The sequence below is a fragment of the Lissotriton helveticus genome, chromosome 2_1 (assembly GCF_964261635.1).
Source record: "Lissotriton helveticus chromosome 2_1, aLisHel1.1, whole genome shotgun sequence".
NCBI lineage: Eukaryota > Metazoa > Chordata > Amphibia > Caudata > Salamandridae > Lissotriton > Lissotriton helveticus.
The window spans coordinates 1108580264-1108598203 of NC_136059.1; the positions used below are offsets into that span (position 1 = coordinate 1108580264).

Here is a 17940-nt window from a genome sequence, read left to right on the forward strand (position 1 = left end):
TGTGTGGCTCTGGGTGTGTGTGTGTGTGTGTGTGGCTCTGGGTGTGTGTGTGTGTGTGTGTGGCTCTGGGTGTGGCTCTGTGGCTCTCTCTGTGTGTGGGTCTGTGTGTGTGGCTCTGTGTGTGTGTGTGGCTCTATGTGTGTGTGTGGCTCTGTGTGTGTGTGTGTGGGGGGCTCTGTTTGTGTGGGTGGGTCTGTGTGTGGGTCTGTGTGTGTGTGTGGGTCTGTGTGGCATTTGCCAGAGATTAAACTATTGGCATTGTAAATGACAATGCCATTTATTTATCTGTTTTCAAAACCAACACATAAATACACATTTTGTCATTTACAATGCCAATAGCTCAAACTTTTCAAAAGGCGAAACCATTGCATTGTAAATGCTTGTTAGGTTTCGCCTGTCAAGCAGCGTTTCGCGCAAGGCGAAATCTTTAGTCTAGAGTATGTGTGTGTAGTCCCGCCCCTCTGTTCAATTGGCTAGCTCCATAAATGAAGGCTAGCCATTGGAACAGAGATCTGTCCGTCAATGCCGGAGCAGATTCGTGGGCGTTCCCGAGAATTTTAGGCTTTTGCCCACGTCATGCGGCTGTGGGCGTGTTTTTAAAAAAAAATTTAAAGCTTTGTTTTCGCCATTTCGGAAGTGTCCTTTGCAGGGGTGGGTTGCGCGATGTCCCGCTGTCCGTTCCCGCCCCCCTCCCGCTGTCCGTGAGCCCGTTCCCGCCCTTACCCCCCCCCCCCCCCCCCCCCCTCTGTCCGTGTACCCGTCCCCCCTCCCTTCACTTGCTTGTGCGACTTCAAAAGGGGGGTACTTTCTCTACTGGCAAAATGTCCACGTGAATTCCTTGAATGGTGAGACTTTGGCAGAGGTGTTTCCCTACACCACAGAAGGGGAAATGTGTTGTGTTGCATTGTATTGTACCATCTATATAGTGATTACTAACCCTGTGTCGAGGGCTGATGTGCTTGCCTACATCGGTAGTACACCGTGTACGGGGTTTGGAAGGAAAGGTGGTAAGTTTGTTTTTCGATCTCGTGTGAAAAGTGTTTTCAGGTCGTACAGGATGACCACCGAGGCGCTGTTATTGTGCTATGGGAAGCAGTGCTTACAGTATGATGGCTTAAGAAGTGTGAGAGACAGGAGTACAGTTTATGGTTTCTAGTATGCCGCCATCTTTGGTCAGCTCTGAGGGTCTCTTTGTGGTATACCTCAGGATCATAGTTCACTAAGCTTTGTATACATATATGATCCTGAGCAGGCATAAGCTGGTGGGAGATTATTGGATGGCCTTAATTACATGAGCAGTGGTGCTGGCTTGGTTGCTGCCATGTCGGTTCAAACCTAAAACAAATTGGATGGACATAGCTGGTACTCAGGGGAACTTGAAGAAGCGGATGGCAGCTTGCGGTCAGCCAAATAGCCTTAAGTCAAGTGTATAGTGTCCACATATTGGCTTAACCCAGCTTTGAGTCTCACATAGGTACTTAGATAAGCGAGGCGTCCACTTATGTACCTCACCAAAAGAAGCAATCGACAAGTTCTCAATAACAGGAATCCACTCTGGTAGCTAAATCAACCAACTGTGCAGCCAAGTATTCTGTTGCAGTAGAGGTCCACATATGTATTTAACCGAGCTAGATGTTAATAGGGGTATTTAACTAAGCTAATTGTCTGCAGCATTTACACAAGCCGTGTGTTTACATGTATTTACATGAACCAGGTGTTCACACGTTTTTAGCTGATCCAGGTGTTGACATAGGCTTTTATCTAAGATAGAAGTCCACACAAAAAATTGATTGTTACAAGTGACTACAGATGTGTCCGCAAATATATTTGTCTGAGCTTTATGTCCAAACAAGTATGTACTCAATCTTATACTTGAAAAGTACTACAATATAGAATGTATAGGTAAACACACCTATGTGTGCGCTCACACCACACACACAAGCATTCTTCCAGCTGGGTGATGACATAGGTATTTATGAATCATGTGTGCACCCAACTGTTTAATTGAGCCACATGGCCACACAAGTGAAACATACTCCCCAGTTAAAAATGTACTGTGTAGTTAAGTGCAAATGCATACACAGCTATCTAATTGTGTGCAGTACATAAACAGTTATCTATTGATCCACACTACCACACGTTTATTCCCAGGCACTGTATACACGCAGGTATTTACCTGACCCAAGTGTACAGAGCATTATTTATCTGAATGAGATACCTCTGACAGTATTTAAATGAGCCAGACTTGTACACATGGGTTTAGGTCAGTCAGTTATGCAGTAGAGGTGGGGGGAATGTTTTGTACCGCACGCAGAGTAGACAGAATTCAGGTCACTCTGCCTTACTCTATAATGGGGAGTTCTGGCCAAATTCTATCATTCGCCATGTGGCAGATTTTTTCTCCAGTGAGGCTCCAGAAAATACAAGCTGGTGCATGCGAGCAAGCTTGAGCATCCCCTAGCGTGGTTTCCTAACGCGGGCAGTCACGGGCAGTCGCAAGCGTTCAAAGGGCTGCCATTCATGTAGATTTGCTGCCACTCGAGTAGGTTTTCTATTCAAGCAGCAGCAAAATCAACTCAAATGGCAGCGATCTCTATCACAATCCATGGTGCCATTCACGCTTATTTTCGCGCTACTCGCACTACCAGTACTAAATTGCAGTGCGAGAAGCGCAAGCTGCATATTTCTCTGTAGAATCTCACCGTTTTTATGTTACTCAGCTAGTTCTGCCCACTCCTAGTATGCACACAGAGAGTTACCCTACCTATATAGGCCCACGGGTATTTCCTGAAAACATGTGTAGAAACAGATTAAAATGAGCCAGTTTCCCACAGATCAATTTTACCTGAGGCAGGTGTCCATGTGGGGATTCACCTGAACAGGGTTTTGACACAGGAATTTGCCTGAGCCTGGTATCCATACACCACGTAACTTAATAGGTACAAAAGGAATGCATTTAAGTCAGGTATACATAGGGGTATTTATTTGATCCTTGCATCTAATCAGGTTCTTACCTGAGCCAGATCTCTGCAAACCAAATGAACTGTACTAGATTGACACACCCCAATTTACCTGAACAAGGAGTCAATCGAGGTATTTAACTGAACCAGCTATCCATACAAGTACTTAATTGAGGCAAATGTTTCCAAAGATTTTCATGGTATGGTAGCGGAACATAGATAGCGTAATGTTCACTGAAACTTCTTGCCGTTCAAAGTATCGCAACAGAACACCAAGGTGTTCTCTCTACAAACCTAAGCATAGTACAACAGTCACCCGCAGAGTAGTGAGTGCAGAGTGACTAGGGAGTGACTAGGGAGTGCAGAGTGACTAGGCAGTGCTAGGGAGTGCAGAGTGACTAGGGAGTGCAGAGTGACTGCAGAGTGCTAGGGAGAGCTAGGGAGTGCAGAGTGACTAGGGAGTGCAGAGTGCTAGGGTGTGCTAGGGAGTGCAGAGTGACTGCAGAGTGCTAGGGAGTGCAGAGTGACTGCAGAGTGCTAGGGAGTGCAGAGTGACTGCAGAGTGCTAGGGAGTGCAGAGTGACTGCAGAGTGCTAGGGAGTGCAGAGTGACTGCAGAGTGCTAGGGAGTGCAGAGTGACTAGGGAGTGCTAGAGAGTGCAGAGTGACTAGGGAGTGCTAGAGAGTGCAGAGTGACTGCAGAGTGCTAGGGAGTGTAGAGTGACTAGGGAGTGCTAGGGAGTGCAGAGTGACTAGGGAGGTCTAGGGAGTGCAGAGTGACTAGGGAGTGCTAGGGAATGCAGAGTGCTAGGGAGTGCTAGGGAGTTCAGAGTGACTAGGGAGTTCAGAGTGACTAGGGAGTGCTAGGCAGTGCAGAGTGACTAGGGAGTGGAGAGTGACTAGGGAGTGCTAGGGAGTGGAGAGTGACTGCAGAGTGCTAGGGAGTGCAGAGTGCTAGAGAGTGTTATTGTTATTGTAATTCTTAAGAGATTTCTTGAGCGCATGGCTGCCCGTGAGCGTCCCCGCGCTGAATAAGTACAGATGGAATCTGAGGGGGAAGCTTTATGGGAACAGCCAGGTTTTTAGAGATTTTCGAAATGCCAGCAAGTTGGGCTGTGCGCGGATGTCAGGGGGGAGGGAATTCCACAATCCGGAGGCGTTGTAGGAGAAACGCCGACCTCCTGATCGTGATCTCTTGATCTTGGGTATTAGTGTTAGGTGGGCGTTAGAGGATCAGAGGGGTCTGGAGGTGGTGTAGGGAGTCACCAGATCTCTGAAGATAGGAGGGGCTTTCCCGTTAAGGATTTTGTGCGTTAAACAGAGCGCCTTGAACTGCACTCTTTCCAAGACGGGCAGCCAGTGAAGCGCTTTAATGGCTGGCTTGGCCGAGCAACGGCTTTTGGTGTTGGTAAGGATCCGTGCTGCCGCATTCTGTACTACCTGTAGTTTAGTAGTTACTTTCCGCGGGGCGCCCAGATACAGTGCATTTCCGTAGTCCAGCCGTGACAAAATGAGGCCCTGGATCAGGAGTTTCCTTGAAAGGGAGCAGTGGTAAAATTTTCCGGGCGGACCGCATAAGCCCATAACAGACTCCGGCCGTTTTCCTTGCCTGGGTATGCATAGTAAGGTTTTGGTCCAGCCATACTCCGAGGCTTTTGATCTCGGATTTGGGGGTGGGCGGTTTACCCATCCATGGGGGCCATAGAGAGTCCGGACGAAAATGGGATTGATTCCCCATCACCAGTATTTCCGTCTTGTCACTATTTAGCTTCAGGTGAGATCTGTCCATCCAGCGAACTATGTCTCTCAGGCAGGAGTAAAGGTCGATGGTATGATTCTCCTGCTGGGAGAGAGAGACGACCAGCTGTGTGTCGTCCGCGTAGGTTAAGAGTTTGATACCATGGGGGGTGACTATATTTTCCAGAGGGGACATATATACGTTGAAGAGCGTAGGGCTCAAGGAGGAGCCCTGTGGCACTCCGCAACATATAGGGGTCTCTTTAGATGTGTAACTACCCTCTATAACCTGGAAGGAGCGGTCATGCAAAAATCATATCAGCCAGGACAGGGCAACATCTGTGATCCCAAGGTCTCTGAGTCGCTGGGCCAGGATTTGATGGTTGACCGTGTCGAAGGCCGCGCTCAGGTCCAGGAGGATCACTGCCACTGATCCTCCCGCATCTATGATCTTCCTAGCCTCCTCGACCACCGTCACCATCGCTGTTTCCGTGCCCTGGTCAGGACGGAAACCAGTTTGGGAAGATTTGAGTAGTTCGTTAGATTCGAGATAGTTTGACTGCTGGGTATTTATACATTTTTCTGTCATCTTACTGATGCAGGGGAGGAGGGAGATAGGCCTGAAGTTGGCTAAATTGAGGGGGTCTAGATTAGGCTTTTTAAGTAAGGCTCTGACCTTCGCCTTCTTCCAACTGGGGGGCACTACTCCGTCTGCTAGGGAGGCGTTAATTAAATTTACCAAAGGTGCAAGGATGGTAGGTGCTACTTGCTTTAAGATTTTGACTGGGGCAGGGTCAGAAGGAGAGCCACTTTTGAGAGACTGGAGAATGGGGGACAAGGTGTCCTTACTTATGGGATTGAACGTCTCAAATCTAATGTTAGGATTGTGGGCCTGTTTTGGGGGCGTAGATAGTGGGTCCATAGGGGTGATTGGCGGGAGTTGCTGAAGGATATTTTGAATTTTTAGGTCAAAATAAGTGGCTAGCTTGTCGCAGTGATTGTCCGAGGGATCGATCGGGCATGTGGGCTCTGGAGTATTCAAAAGTTGTCTTACAATTCGGAAAGTCTCCCTTGATGAGCAGGATGCAGCACTAATTTTCTCCTGGAAAAAGGCAGATTGAGCATCTTTCAAGGCTTTTTTGTAATTAAGTATAGCTAGCCTGTAGTCCTTCTTGCTATTAGGGTCGAAGTCTTTCCGCCACGCTCTCTCAGCCCTTTTACATAGCTTCTTCATAAGGCGGGTCTCCTGGGTGAACTATGGGGCGTAAGTTTTTTTACGAGGTATCCGATACGTTTTTTTTGGGAGGATGGTATTAAGAGAGCTTTCAATCCAGGATCTAAACTCCGCGTCAGCTGTTACAGGGTCAGTTGCAAAGCTGGGCTTGTAAAGATCCAAGGCTTGCTCCCATTTTTCGGTGTCTAGTTTGGCCCAGGGACGAGCCGGTCTACCGGGAGGATGGTTGGGAGGAGACGTGGTCGGGATCTCCCATCTAAAGGGGATGAGCATGTGGTCAGAGCAGAGGGATCGGGACATTTGTTTTCAGAGCATTGATGTTACAAAAAATGGGATCGAGTAAGTGTCCAAGACTGTGTGTGGGTTGGTCACTTTGAAGATGAAGATGATGAGTGGCTAGGTCTAGGAGCAACTCTGAGGGGGTTTTGTCATCCCTGTTATCAAAGTGGATATTGAGATCCCCTAGAATTAACAAGTTGGGCAGAGTGCTAGTCATGGCGGTTGAAAATTCCACTAGGGAGCTACAGAATTGACCCAAGGCGCCTGGAGGGCGATAAATAAGGACTCCTGAAAGTGAGTTACAGGGGGAGAGTTGGATGCTAAAATGTACGTTTTCACCGACCAGAAGGGGGCTGTCATGAAATCTGCATGAGAGTTGATCCCTGTAGATGATAGCTATCCCTCCTCCCTTTCCCTTCACTCGGTCTAGGTGTTGCACAAGGTAGCCCTGAGGTAGCGCCTGACCTATGTCATAGTCCGAGTCTGGAGTGAGCCATGTCTCAGTGAGGAACAGAATCTCGAATTGCTCTTCTTCCAGGAGCATATGAATTTCGTGACTATGTTTGGGCAGGGATCTACAGTTTAACAAGGCCATCTTGATAATTGTCCGGGGTGCTTGATTTTTCATTGCTGGAGTGAATTTGAAAGGGCAATGAGGACAATGGGCATGGGAGCTCTCACCTTTGAGGGTGTTTGTGCAGAAAGGCTGGAGGGGCTGGTTAAGTAGGAGCAGGGAGTCTCTGGAGTATGAACTAGGGAGTGCAGAGTGACTAGGGAGTGCAGAGTGACTGCAGAGTGCTAGGGAGTGCAGAGTGACTGCAGAGTGCTAGGGACTGCAGAGTGACTGCTAGGGAGTGCAGAGTGACTGCAGAATGCTAGGGAGTGCTAGGGAGTGCAGAGTGACTAGGGAGTGCTAGGGAGTGCAGAGTGACTAGGGAGTCCTAGGGAGTGCTAGTGAGTGCAGAGTGCAAGGGAGTGCAGAGTGACTAGGGACTGCTAGGGAGTGCAAGGGAGTGCAGAGTGCAAGGGGGTGCGAGGGAGTGTGAGGGAGTGCAGAGTGACTAGGGAGTGCAGAGTGACTAGGGAGTGCTAGGGAGTGCAGAGTGCTAGGGAGTGCAGAGTGCGAGGGAGTGTGAGGGAGTGCAGAGTGACTAGGGAGTGCAGAGTGACTAGGGAGTGCTAGGGAGTGCAGAGTGACTAGGGTGTGCTAGGGAGTGCAGAGTGCTAGGGAGTGCAGAGTGCTAGGGAGTGCAGAGTGACTAGGGAGGGCTAGAGAGTGCTAGGGAGTGCAGAGTGACTAGGGAGTGCTAGGGAGTGCGGAGTGACTAGGGAGTGCTATGGAGTGCTAGGGACTGCAGAGTGACTGCAGAGGCTAATGACAATGTAAATGACAATGCCATTTATTTATCTGTTTTCAAAACCAACACATAAATACAATTTTTGTCATTTACAATGCCAATAGCTCTAACTTTTCCAAAGGCGAAACCATTGCATTGTAAATACTTGTTTCTTCTGTATTCTTCATCGCTGTGAGTAGCCAAGCTTAAATTGGTTGTTGCCTTTAATTTTCGACCTTTGGACAGTAGCATTCTCTACACCGGGCCAAACCCAGTCTGATTCACCTAGGCTTGCATTTGATCGTCTGGTTAGGCAAAAGAAACCTTGCAGTCCATATGACTAAAGACAGGCAGTAGATTTTCTTTGTTTTTCTTTTCAAAACCCTTTCAAGTCTTAACAGGTGATTGTGTAGAGTGTGTGAATCCTGAAGAGAGTGTGAACTACAAATAATTTGGGGTTCGATTGTTTTAAGCGTCCCTGTCATAGGAATACTTTATTATAATATATGCATATTTTCTGATAACTGTTTTATACCATTAATGCGACCTACCCTTTTCTGTTGCTGCTTGCTTTAGACATTTTTTTATTAAGTCCCTGTAGGAAGCTGGGTTTCTGTTGCAGTATACACACACACCTTTTTCCAGACTGCTGTACTTTGACTTAGCGCGTACTGCTGTAGGCCTTCAGCAGCTTTTGAATGCCTTTGGTGATTTCATGAAATCTTTGGATCTGATAGTTAATATCAAGAAATCCCATATTATGATAGCAGGTAAAAGAACTAGGAAAATTAAATAATTTTATTGTAATGGAGCAGAGGTCTCTAGGGTTCCCTCTTTTACTTACTTAAGGGTGCTATTCGACGAAAGAGGTTCCTGGGTCCCCCAACAGAAGGCAAAAAAGAATGCCGTAGTCAGGTCAACGACAGCCCTCTTAGGGTTCGCTCAACGATTGGGTGCTAGACCCTTTGAAGCCATGCTTGGAATTTATAGATCCAAATGTTTGGCTATTGCCACGTATGGCTCAATGATTTGGGACTATAAACAGCAGGAAGAGATACAGAAGGTGGAAAACCGATTTTTAAGAACCATTTTACCCGTCCCTCAATCTACCTCTACTTTTGCCATCCATCAGGAACTTGGAATGAGCTATGTATTTGATTTAATGAGAATTTCCCCACTGGTTTGTTGGCTCAAAATCTGGCTTAATCCAGACTTAACCCTGAATCATTGTAACCTGCGGGATTGTGTCTCCCTGGATAAAGCCAGTAGTATCCCGTGGTTGTGTTGTGTTCAATTTTAGATTCCGAATTAATTTCCAGATTCATGCCCTTATATAGGTACACTTCACATTGCCCATATATAGGCGGGCAACTAGAGCCAAATTTCGGGGGGGGGGGGGAGGAGGGATATTTCAGGGGGGCTAATCCTTCCAACCATAGACAGAGTGGCTGTAAGAAGGGGTGAAAACACAACAAAAGCCTAATTTACAAGTAAATGGTCTTTTAAAGACCTGTTAAGTACTCGGGTGCGGCTGCAATTAGATGGTCGCCAGTGCGTAAAGCTGTGTCAGCCCTGACACACACGACGGGGGGGTGGGAGGGAGCTGAAGCCCCGTGAGCCCAATGGGTGTTGCGCGCCTGATAGAAATCCAGTCCTTATTTAGGCATAGCCCATGCTGGCCAAATACAGGCATGGCTACTTCCATCCATTCATCTACGTCACAACGAGTTCTTGGAAAACCAGACTCTTAAGCCGTTCGGAACTTCCCCTTGCTTGGATATTGATTTCTCCAAGAACTCATTTATTATGCATGAACATCTATTCTTTAGCGGTTCATTCATGACGTTCATATGCCCAACTTTACGTCAAAGCTGGCATTCCTAAACACCTTCAAGGTATAAATATACCTTCAGTTGCTATGGCAAAGCACGGTGTGGTTCTGTGCAGTTTGACTACTTACTTGTAGGACGCAGCTCGCTACAGCAAGTGCCGAAGGAAGCCAACTCTCCAGCTGACACTCTCACCAGAAGCTGTCATCCTCCTGCCGAGAATCCAGCTCCAGTGTTTCTGACTCCCCTTGCGAGGTGTTGGAAAATCGAGTCTATGAAAGAGATACCTCCCTCTCTCATTCTAAGGTATGGGGCTGATTAGAACCTAAAGAAACCTTTGGCAATTCTTGGAAAAAACTAAACCTATGCTAAAGACAGCATCTACTTCTTCCCTCCTACTAGACCTAGGTTAGGTACACTGGGGTAGGCGTATTTTAGTAGCACCAGTTCAGTATTATAGCTTGTGTTATTTATGTATGTATTTTTACATGTCTTAGCAACAGACAATGCTATTATAGAATTATTTTATATTACTGTTACTGTACGCATTATACTTTGCATTCGGTCTTGCGATTCTAGCAGTTCACCTCTCTTGCATGAGAAAGAAGACTGTTCAATAAACCCTTTTATTGATACGCCCATCTCTCTATTTCTGTGCAAACACTGTAGAAACAAAGCATGCACGATTGACTAAATGAAATAGTTATCTATTGTTTTCACAACGCTGAAGATATGTTTCGAGTCTAGGGGAAACAAAGTTGTCATGTTTATGCGGTTGTCAGAAACTAATCCCTTCTTGTTTACTCGAGAAAGTTTCTAGTGACCTCTGAGTTAGCTGGCACACACAATTAAGTTTAGTATACTCGATAGAGACATACTGTCCTCAGTCCTATGTCATATCTATAGTGTATATTATTCCAATGCGCAGAGCCTATTTGGAATATAGGAACTACACGGCGCCCAACGGTTTGGAAAGGCACTAATTTAACGCCAGATACTGAAGTAACTCAGTCGTGCTTTTCTCAGAGACCCCTTTTTATGTAATACTCCAATAGACGTCTGGAGTGGGTAAAAGGATAATATCCGCCATAGCATAGTAGGATACAGTGTTACAAAATATTGTGCTCCTTATCTTTGTTTCCTTGAAACTTGCACTGAAATTTTCATTAAACAATGTCGAATAACGGCAACAACACCGAAACAGGGTGGAGCTGCGGCTGATCCAGCCAATGCAGTTTTTAATTTTACAGGTTTCCAAGAAACAGACGAGGATGCTATATCCATTCCTCTAAATTTAATATCACCAGACAGAGGTATTCTAATCATGGATAGTCTTCTAACCCTTTTATTGAAACACCCGTCTCTCTATTTCTGTGCAAACTCTGTAGAAACGAAGCATGCACAATTGACTGAGTGAAATACTTATCGATTGTTTCCACGACACTGAAGATATGTTTCGATTATAGGGGACACCAAGTTGTCATGTTTATGCGGTTGTCAGAAACTAATCCCTTCTTGTTTACTCAAGAATGTTTCTAGTGACCCCTGAGTTAGCTGGCACACACAATTAATTAAGTTTAGTATACTCAATAGAGACATACTAACCTCAGTCCTATGTCAAATCTATAGTGTATATTATTCCAATGCGCAGAGCCTATTGGGAATATTGGAAGTACACTACAGTTGGCTTATGTTAAGCATATGTTTTTTTAAACTAGGACGCTCTGATCCTCTGACTTCCCGGAAGGCATCAGAAAGGAAGATGTGAAATGGACTAAAGCACAACTATTGAATATATTTATGTTGGAACATGAGGAGCGGGAGCTACAGAAACCTCTTGTTAGGGCCCATTATCTGATAATATCCTCTCCATCAATTGAGCCCTACTTGAAAATAGTGTCTAAGCCCTTCCACCGGTGGCTCCTGACCAGATTCCATTTTAACTTAATTCATTTCTCCCTGGGTACTATCTCAGGCTACTATCTCAGGCTAGTCTAAACCAGAGACTCTAGATCCATGTCAGTGTGATAATTTTTCACCACAGGACACATTGCACTTTATGATGTGTTGTGATTTTTATACAGAAATACAAAGGAGGTTTCTAGTCCTTCTTTTGAAGGGCAAGGGTTTCTTACAGGTCAAGCCAGCTCTTCTTTATCTACAAATGCTTAGCAACACCTGGGACATTAACCTCACTAGCTTTCTGGTTGCAGCTGTACGACTTTAAAAAAATAGATTTTCTTTGATAAATCCTGTTTGAAATCATCTATTTTTTCATAGAATGAGTTTGATATGTACCTGCCTGTTTTTAACTTTAATGAAATATTTACTTACGCCCATAATGTTTTATATGTGATATGATTGTACTGATTTTTAAATGTGTATTGTACTTTTTGTGATTTTAAATGATCAAATAAAAGTGACTTGACTGACTAACTGACTTGATGTGCCCTAGGTCCCTGCCAATCAGTTTCCCAGGGCCTGTGCTCTTTCCCAAAACTGTACCTTGCACCCCCAATTGACACCCCTCTGGCCTAATGTCAGTCCCCTGTAAAAGGTACCATGGGTACCAAGGGCACTGTGGCAAGGGAAAGCCTCTAAGGGATGCAGCACTTATTGTGACACCCTTAGAGACCCTGTACCTTTACACATACACTGCCTTTGCAGGCTCCGTGTTTTAGTGCAGAGCAAAGTGAAGAGTCGACATGGCACACATCCCTGTGTGCCATGCCTACAACCCACTGCCCTGGCATAGGTCAGCCACCCCTCTAGCTTGGTGCACTATACCAGTGGTGAGGGTAAAGCTGCATGAGCCCCGTACCCCTACATTGTCTAGACCATTTCTTAGACATTGTAAGTTCAGACATGCCATTAAGAGTTTATGGTGCTGGGAGTTTGTCATTAAGAACTCCACCTTACCATAATGGCTTTACTGAAAACTGGGAAGTTTGGTATCAAACTTCTCAGCACATTAAACCCACACTGACGCCAGTGTGGGATTTAATGAAAAATGCACTCTGAGGGCATCTTAGAAATGCCCCCTGAAAAACGCCCAGCCTCTGGTGGGTTCCCTGACTGGTACACACCAGGCTGCCACCACGAAACATGTTTCTGGAACCCTGGGGTGGGGGCCTTCGCTCCCTGAGCCCAGAAACAAAGCCTTTCCTGGGTGGAGGTGGTCACACCTCTCCCAGGCCAGGAAGAGTCATCTGTGGCAAGGGAACTTCAAAGTACTTGCCACCTTTGTAATGCGATCCCCAGCCCCTCATGCTATCAGGAGCAGACCCCATTCCTGTCTCCACTCCTTTTCGGCTGAAAGAGAGGCGGGGAAAAAGTAGCATAGCCCAGAAGGTGTCCCCACCTCTGCCAACCTCACCCCTCAGGTGGAGGACGCGAGGTGAAGTGCACTCTTCAATGCCCGCCTTCTTGCAGAGGGCGGGCACATTTTCCAACAGGACGGGGAATCCCTGAGCGAATAAGAGCGCGGCGTAAGCGCATCAGCAGGTGAGGAGGTGTATGTACTAAAAGCCCATCTGCCTTGGACCTCATATGCGGACCCCTTGGACACCAAACTAGTAATCTGGGGTTCCGGAGTGAACCGTTCAAGAATATACTGCAGTTGGGACACGGGGATTATTCAAAACCGTTTAAGAAGGGGGTCCGGTAAATAAACCATTCTTCAAGTCTGCAAAAGAAGTACAAGAATAAGTGCAAATATCAACTCCCTTTCATTCAGGGTACAACAATCAAATATACGACAAAGAAAAGTGAACATAATGACTGTCTTGATTAAGATGGAATCAATGCGCTGATGCATTTCTATACATTATCCTGAGGACAAGTTGGACCTGTAGATACAAAACAGAGTATATGTATCCAGGCTAATCTTGCTAAAATTATTCCCAGGGAATTGTTGAGCTCAAAGACAAAGCATACTGTCTATTATTGTTCGTCCTCCCTATCTTTTAGGGTTCTCTGTGGTAAAAGTGTCATAAGATGTTCTGTCCTGTTTTGATGAATTGTACTGTTTTTAATTATGCTAAAATGATGCATTGTGTTTTATTATATGTGTTTTTATAATATTTGTGTTTTAATAATATTTACATGTACTAAAGAAATACATTTACTTGTTTGTGCTGCATGTTATAGTAGTATCATTGTTTGAGTGCTTCAGGGACTTTGAGTGAGATCTTTTTTTAGTTTGTGTTTTATATGAATTAAGAATTCCACTATTTATAGGGGGTTCTTGTTGATTGTGTGAATCAAGGGATAATTTGTTTTTTGTACTGATAGTATATACAGAGCCAGCTTCCTGCAGTCCCACACAGCAAATTGTGTCCGACCATTTTGATATTCATTATGACTCGCAATTGTAACAAGAATAAGTACTTGAGTGTGTGTTTGCATTGCAATATTTCAATTATACAGCTGCCTGAACTCTGCCTTTTCTACTGTTTGCTTATACTTAGCGTATCTCCCAATAGTCTTGTGGATGTGTCAACACATGACATCTGTTCAGTTATACTTTAACTTTGAGAGCTGTCATAATTTTAGTTTCGTTAAGGAAATGTAATGAGCATCATAGTGAAGTTTCTCTCGCTCGGTTTCTAACAGGAAAAAAATCTCCATCTAAACGGACGATAACTAAGAAGAGGAAAACGGTTTTAAGGTCACCTGGTGTACCAGAATTTCAGGTAAAAGACTTCTTTGCTAATTGTACAAAGCAAAGCATGCTAGTTTCCAGTCAGTGATGTTGAGCTGGCATATGCACAGTATCTTGGTTAATCTCTTGTGTGTTTTCTGAAGTTAAACCAGTCTTGTATGTGATAGATAGAAAATGAGCAGCTCATTTTGCTTTTTTGCTTTCAAAACGTTTTGCACACCAGTTACAGAAAGAAATCTTAAATTATTTATAGGCGTGTTTGGTTGCTTGTTTTCCTATCGAACATTTATCAATAACACCAAGAAGCACCACCTTTGTAACTTTAGCACAGGTCAGGTGTTCACCTTGAAATCAGGAGTTTTGATTTTGAGCATTTTCATGTGCCAATGGCTTTTCTTCCACCTAATGTCAGGCACTTCTATAGCACTAACATATTTTGTATTCATATGCTGCTTGTTCTCTTGCTATCTTAGTTTTTGAGTTTGGAAGAGTCTCGTGTACATGTTGAAAACTTGAAACAGTGGGTGTTTACACACAATGGTCCTGTGGGTGGAATCACCACAGTATCCATCTCATTGGTGCTCTCTTTATATTTTTCCACTGTTGCTGTTTGTCTAGCACTGCCAAGCAACATGTTAAAATGTGAATTTTATTTGAACATGAAAAGTCTACACAAGAGGCCTACTGTACATTTTATACAAAGCCACGCAGTTCATTAATAAAAACAAGCTCTGGAGTGGAGATCCAGGGCAGCAGACTAAAGAATCCCATTAGTTTACAGTTCCACCATGCTGCTAAGCATACACCATTCTACATGGACCAAAAGGTAAAAGTAAAAGTAATGATCATCGAAAGAAACAAACTGATAGCCCTCCAAAATAGATGTGTAATCCACAACAGAAATTCTACCAAGACATAACAGTGACCAAACTACGGGACAAAACAGCAGACGCTGAAAGAAGAGTTGAAGGGTCTTCAAGTCTGACTGGAAGGGCAGAACGACCAGGCATGTAGTTGTGATGAGCACAATCAATAATATACTAAGGAAGCATGAGAGAAAATTATTTGTTCCGGAGGACATATCATGGAGTAATGACTACTGGGTCTTCTGTAGGAGAGACACCCACTGGAGGACTTGCGGGAGATAGCATCATTGATTTCTTCCGAGTAATCGGGAGATCAAGACCCTCTGCTTTAGCGTCAGTCAGCCGCGAGAGGGGGAATCTTTCACTCCGGAGGAGCTCCGAGAGAGCAAGGTCTGGGGGTTGGGCAGACTACAAGGAAGCATAGTTTGAAGCAAAACATTGGGCCACCTCCGTGGGGCCCTGATGGGTCTCCCCATGGGAATCCATCACCTCAGGAATAATACGGTTACTCATTGGATAAGTGGCTAAGCGGTGCAGGAGCTTCCCATTTTTATCTCCCCACCCATACACCCGCGCCACGGAGGACCTCCACAACAGCTTAGCTGACTCCATGGAGGCCTGTCTGAGCTCATCCCTGAGCAATGCGAGCTTCCGATCCTGAGCTTCCGTTCGTTCTCCAGGCGGATGGGCCTCCAGCCTGGCAGCTTAGGCCTCCAGGAGCGTGAGCCGGGCCTCCTGCTTTGTGCGTTGGAGTGTAAGTTGGCCTTTGGCAAACCCGCGAATAGTTGCCTTAGCGGCCTCCCATAGGGTACCAGAGGACGAAACTGAGTCTTGGTTAGCTGCGAAGTAGTGACGCTGTTCGAGCCCTACGTGCTTCTGGAAATCCTTGTCCTGGCGAAACCAGGCGTTAAGCCGCCAGACCGGGCGTGAAGAGGCCGGGAGACTACCTAGACGCATAGAAACTGAGGAGTGATCTGTTATGCCTCTGGGAAGGATAACGATGTCCTGGATCGATCGACAGTCCAGGGCCGGAAGAAACAGATAGTCTAACCTAGCCTGTGTTTGATGGGCGGTCGATGTGTAAGTGAACATTCGAGTAGCTGGGTGCCAGAGGCCCCAAGCGTCTCCCAGTCCCAGAGTCACGGCCCAGTTAGAAAGGAGTGTGGAGTGGGAAACCCGAGAGACAGAAGGGACTGTAGCAGAATCAAGGTCCATAACTGCATTAAAGACCCCCCCCCCCCCAACTACAGTGGTTCTCAGGGGGCAGGGCGGCTACCAGTGGAGCAAGGTGCCGGAGCGTGGAAGCAATCGGAGAAGGGGGAGAGTACACAGCTATCAGGTTCAAGGGTTGGATCCCAATGTTCCCCTCCAAAATAACAAAACAGCCTCCCGGATCATGTATTACTTTACGCTCTACAAAAGGAAGGGCGCGGCGCAGCAGGACCGCGACCCAGCGAGATCCCCGGGTAAACCCAGAGTGCCAAACCCCACCGTAACCATAGCGCGCCAGAAAGGGGCAACGGTTGCCTACCAGGTGGGTCTCCTGAAGCAGCAATATGTCTACATTGGGTCGCTGGGCATATTGCACGGCTGCAGTTCGCTTAACCTTATCTAGGAGGCCGTTATCAATCCATGACATAATATGAAGGGAGGTGAAACGGTTCATTAAGAGGCTGGGGTGATGGTCGATCACCCAGCACACGCAGAGAGCGGAGTGGTGCAAGCACGTAGGGTGTAAGACATAGGAGGACAATGTCGGTCACTGTGTGGATGTCACAGGATGAGGCAGTAGTGCTGGCATAAATACAACAAAAACAAACAAAACCCGGGACAACAGTCGCCCCACCCGAACCCAACCCCCACCACCCACCCTATACTTCAGGAACGGAAGCATCTGTCGCCCTAACAGAGGAAAGTAGCAAAGAAACAAACTAAAACTTTTGGGACTGAGAAACGTGGAGGACCCTACCTCTTTGCAGGATGTGCGTTGTTGAGTCCATCTAGAGTTGGAGCAGTGATGAGATGATCCGCCATCTCCGGCCGCAGAACAAACCCCGGCAGGCAGAGACAGGCTCATGCGGGATCCCTGATGAGCATCGGGCTGCGCGACAGGTCAGTGTCAGGGAGGTCCAGCAGTGAAGGCTGGGGCAAGGTGTTCCCAGGATCCAGGCGGCCCGAGGAGCCAGACCGCTGCACACTCAAAGGTTCTTCAGGAAGCGGGCTGGCTTCCGAGAGGAACCCAGCGTAGAGTCCGAGCGGGACCGCCTCGGGCCACGGCATCGTCGTGAGCAGTTGCGTTGGGGACGGGGGCCAGGAACCCCTTGATGCCAGATCCACCAGGCACTCCTCCAGATGATGAATGTCGGTCCTCAGACCCCAGGGGACGTTCCTCCGTGGCCTAATGTCCAAGCCTCCTCAGGGGTATCGAAGAATAGGGTCTTGTTGGAGAACACCACTCGCAGGCGTGCCGGAATAAGTAGCCTGTACCGTATGTTAAGGGCACTCAGCTTTTGCTTAACTTCCCCAAACGAGCGGCGCTGACCCTGGACCTCCCGAGTATAGTCAGGGAAAACCATGATGGTATAATTTTCGTAACGAAGACACTGCTGCTTGCGGGCCTCAGTCAAGATGGAATTGTGGTCCTTGAAATTAAGAATTTGCATGATGATGGGCCTGGGGGCTGCTCCCAGAAGCGGTCTAGGGGAAAGGGAGCGGTGTGCTCGCTGAATCGCGAACCACGGGTAGAGGGAGCCCTCGGTGACCAATGAGCGAAACCACTTGTCTATGAAGTCTGCTGGGCGACCCTGCTCCACCCCTCCGGAAACACCACCAGGCGGAGGTTGTTGCGGCTGGACCTATTTTCTGTGTCTTCCGTTCTCCGATACAGTTCTCGGGTGTGAGACTGAAGCAGGGTGACTTGCTCCTTAAGCTGCTGGACATCATCCTCCACCGTGGAGATGCACAACTGTTTCCGTGACCTGGGCCACCGCATTCCTCAGGTCTTGCCGATGAGGGTAATGCCCACCTGAACCTCTG

The 17940-nt window shown here is 46.7% G+C and overlaps 1 protein-coding gene across 1 annotated transcript in view; it reads left to right on the forward strand.

Annotated features, from left to right (window-relative positions):
• The window catches only part of BRD10 (bromodomain containing 10), a 428998-nt gene that overhangs the window by 199213 nt on the left and 211845 nt on the right, over positions 1 to 17940 (forward strand). The window contains exon 4 of the mRNA XM_078675919.1: positions 13990 to 14069. Coding sequence (XP_078532045.1) covers positions 13990 to 14069 — 80 coding nt within the window. The remainder of the gene's footprint in view (positions 1 to 13989; positions 14070 to 17940) is intronic.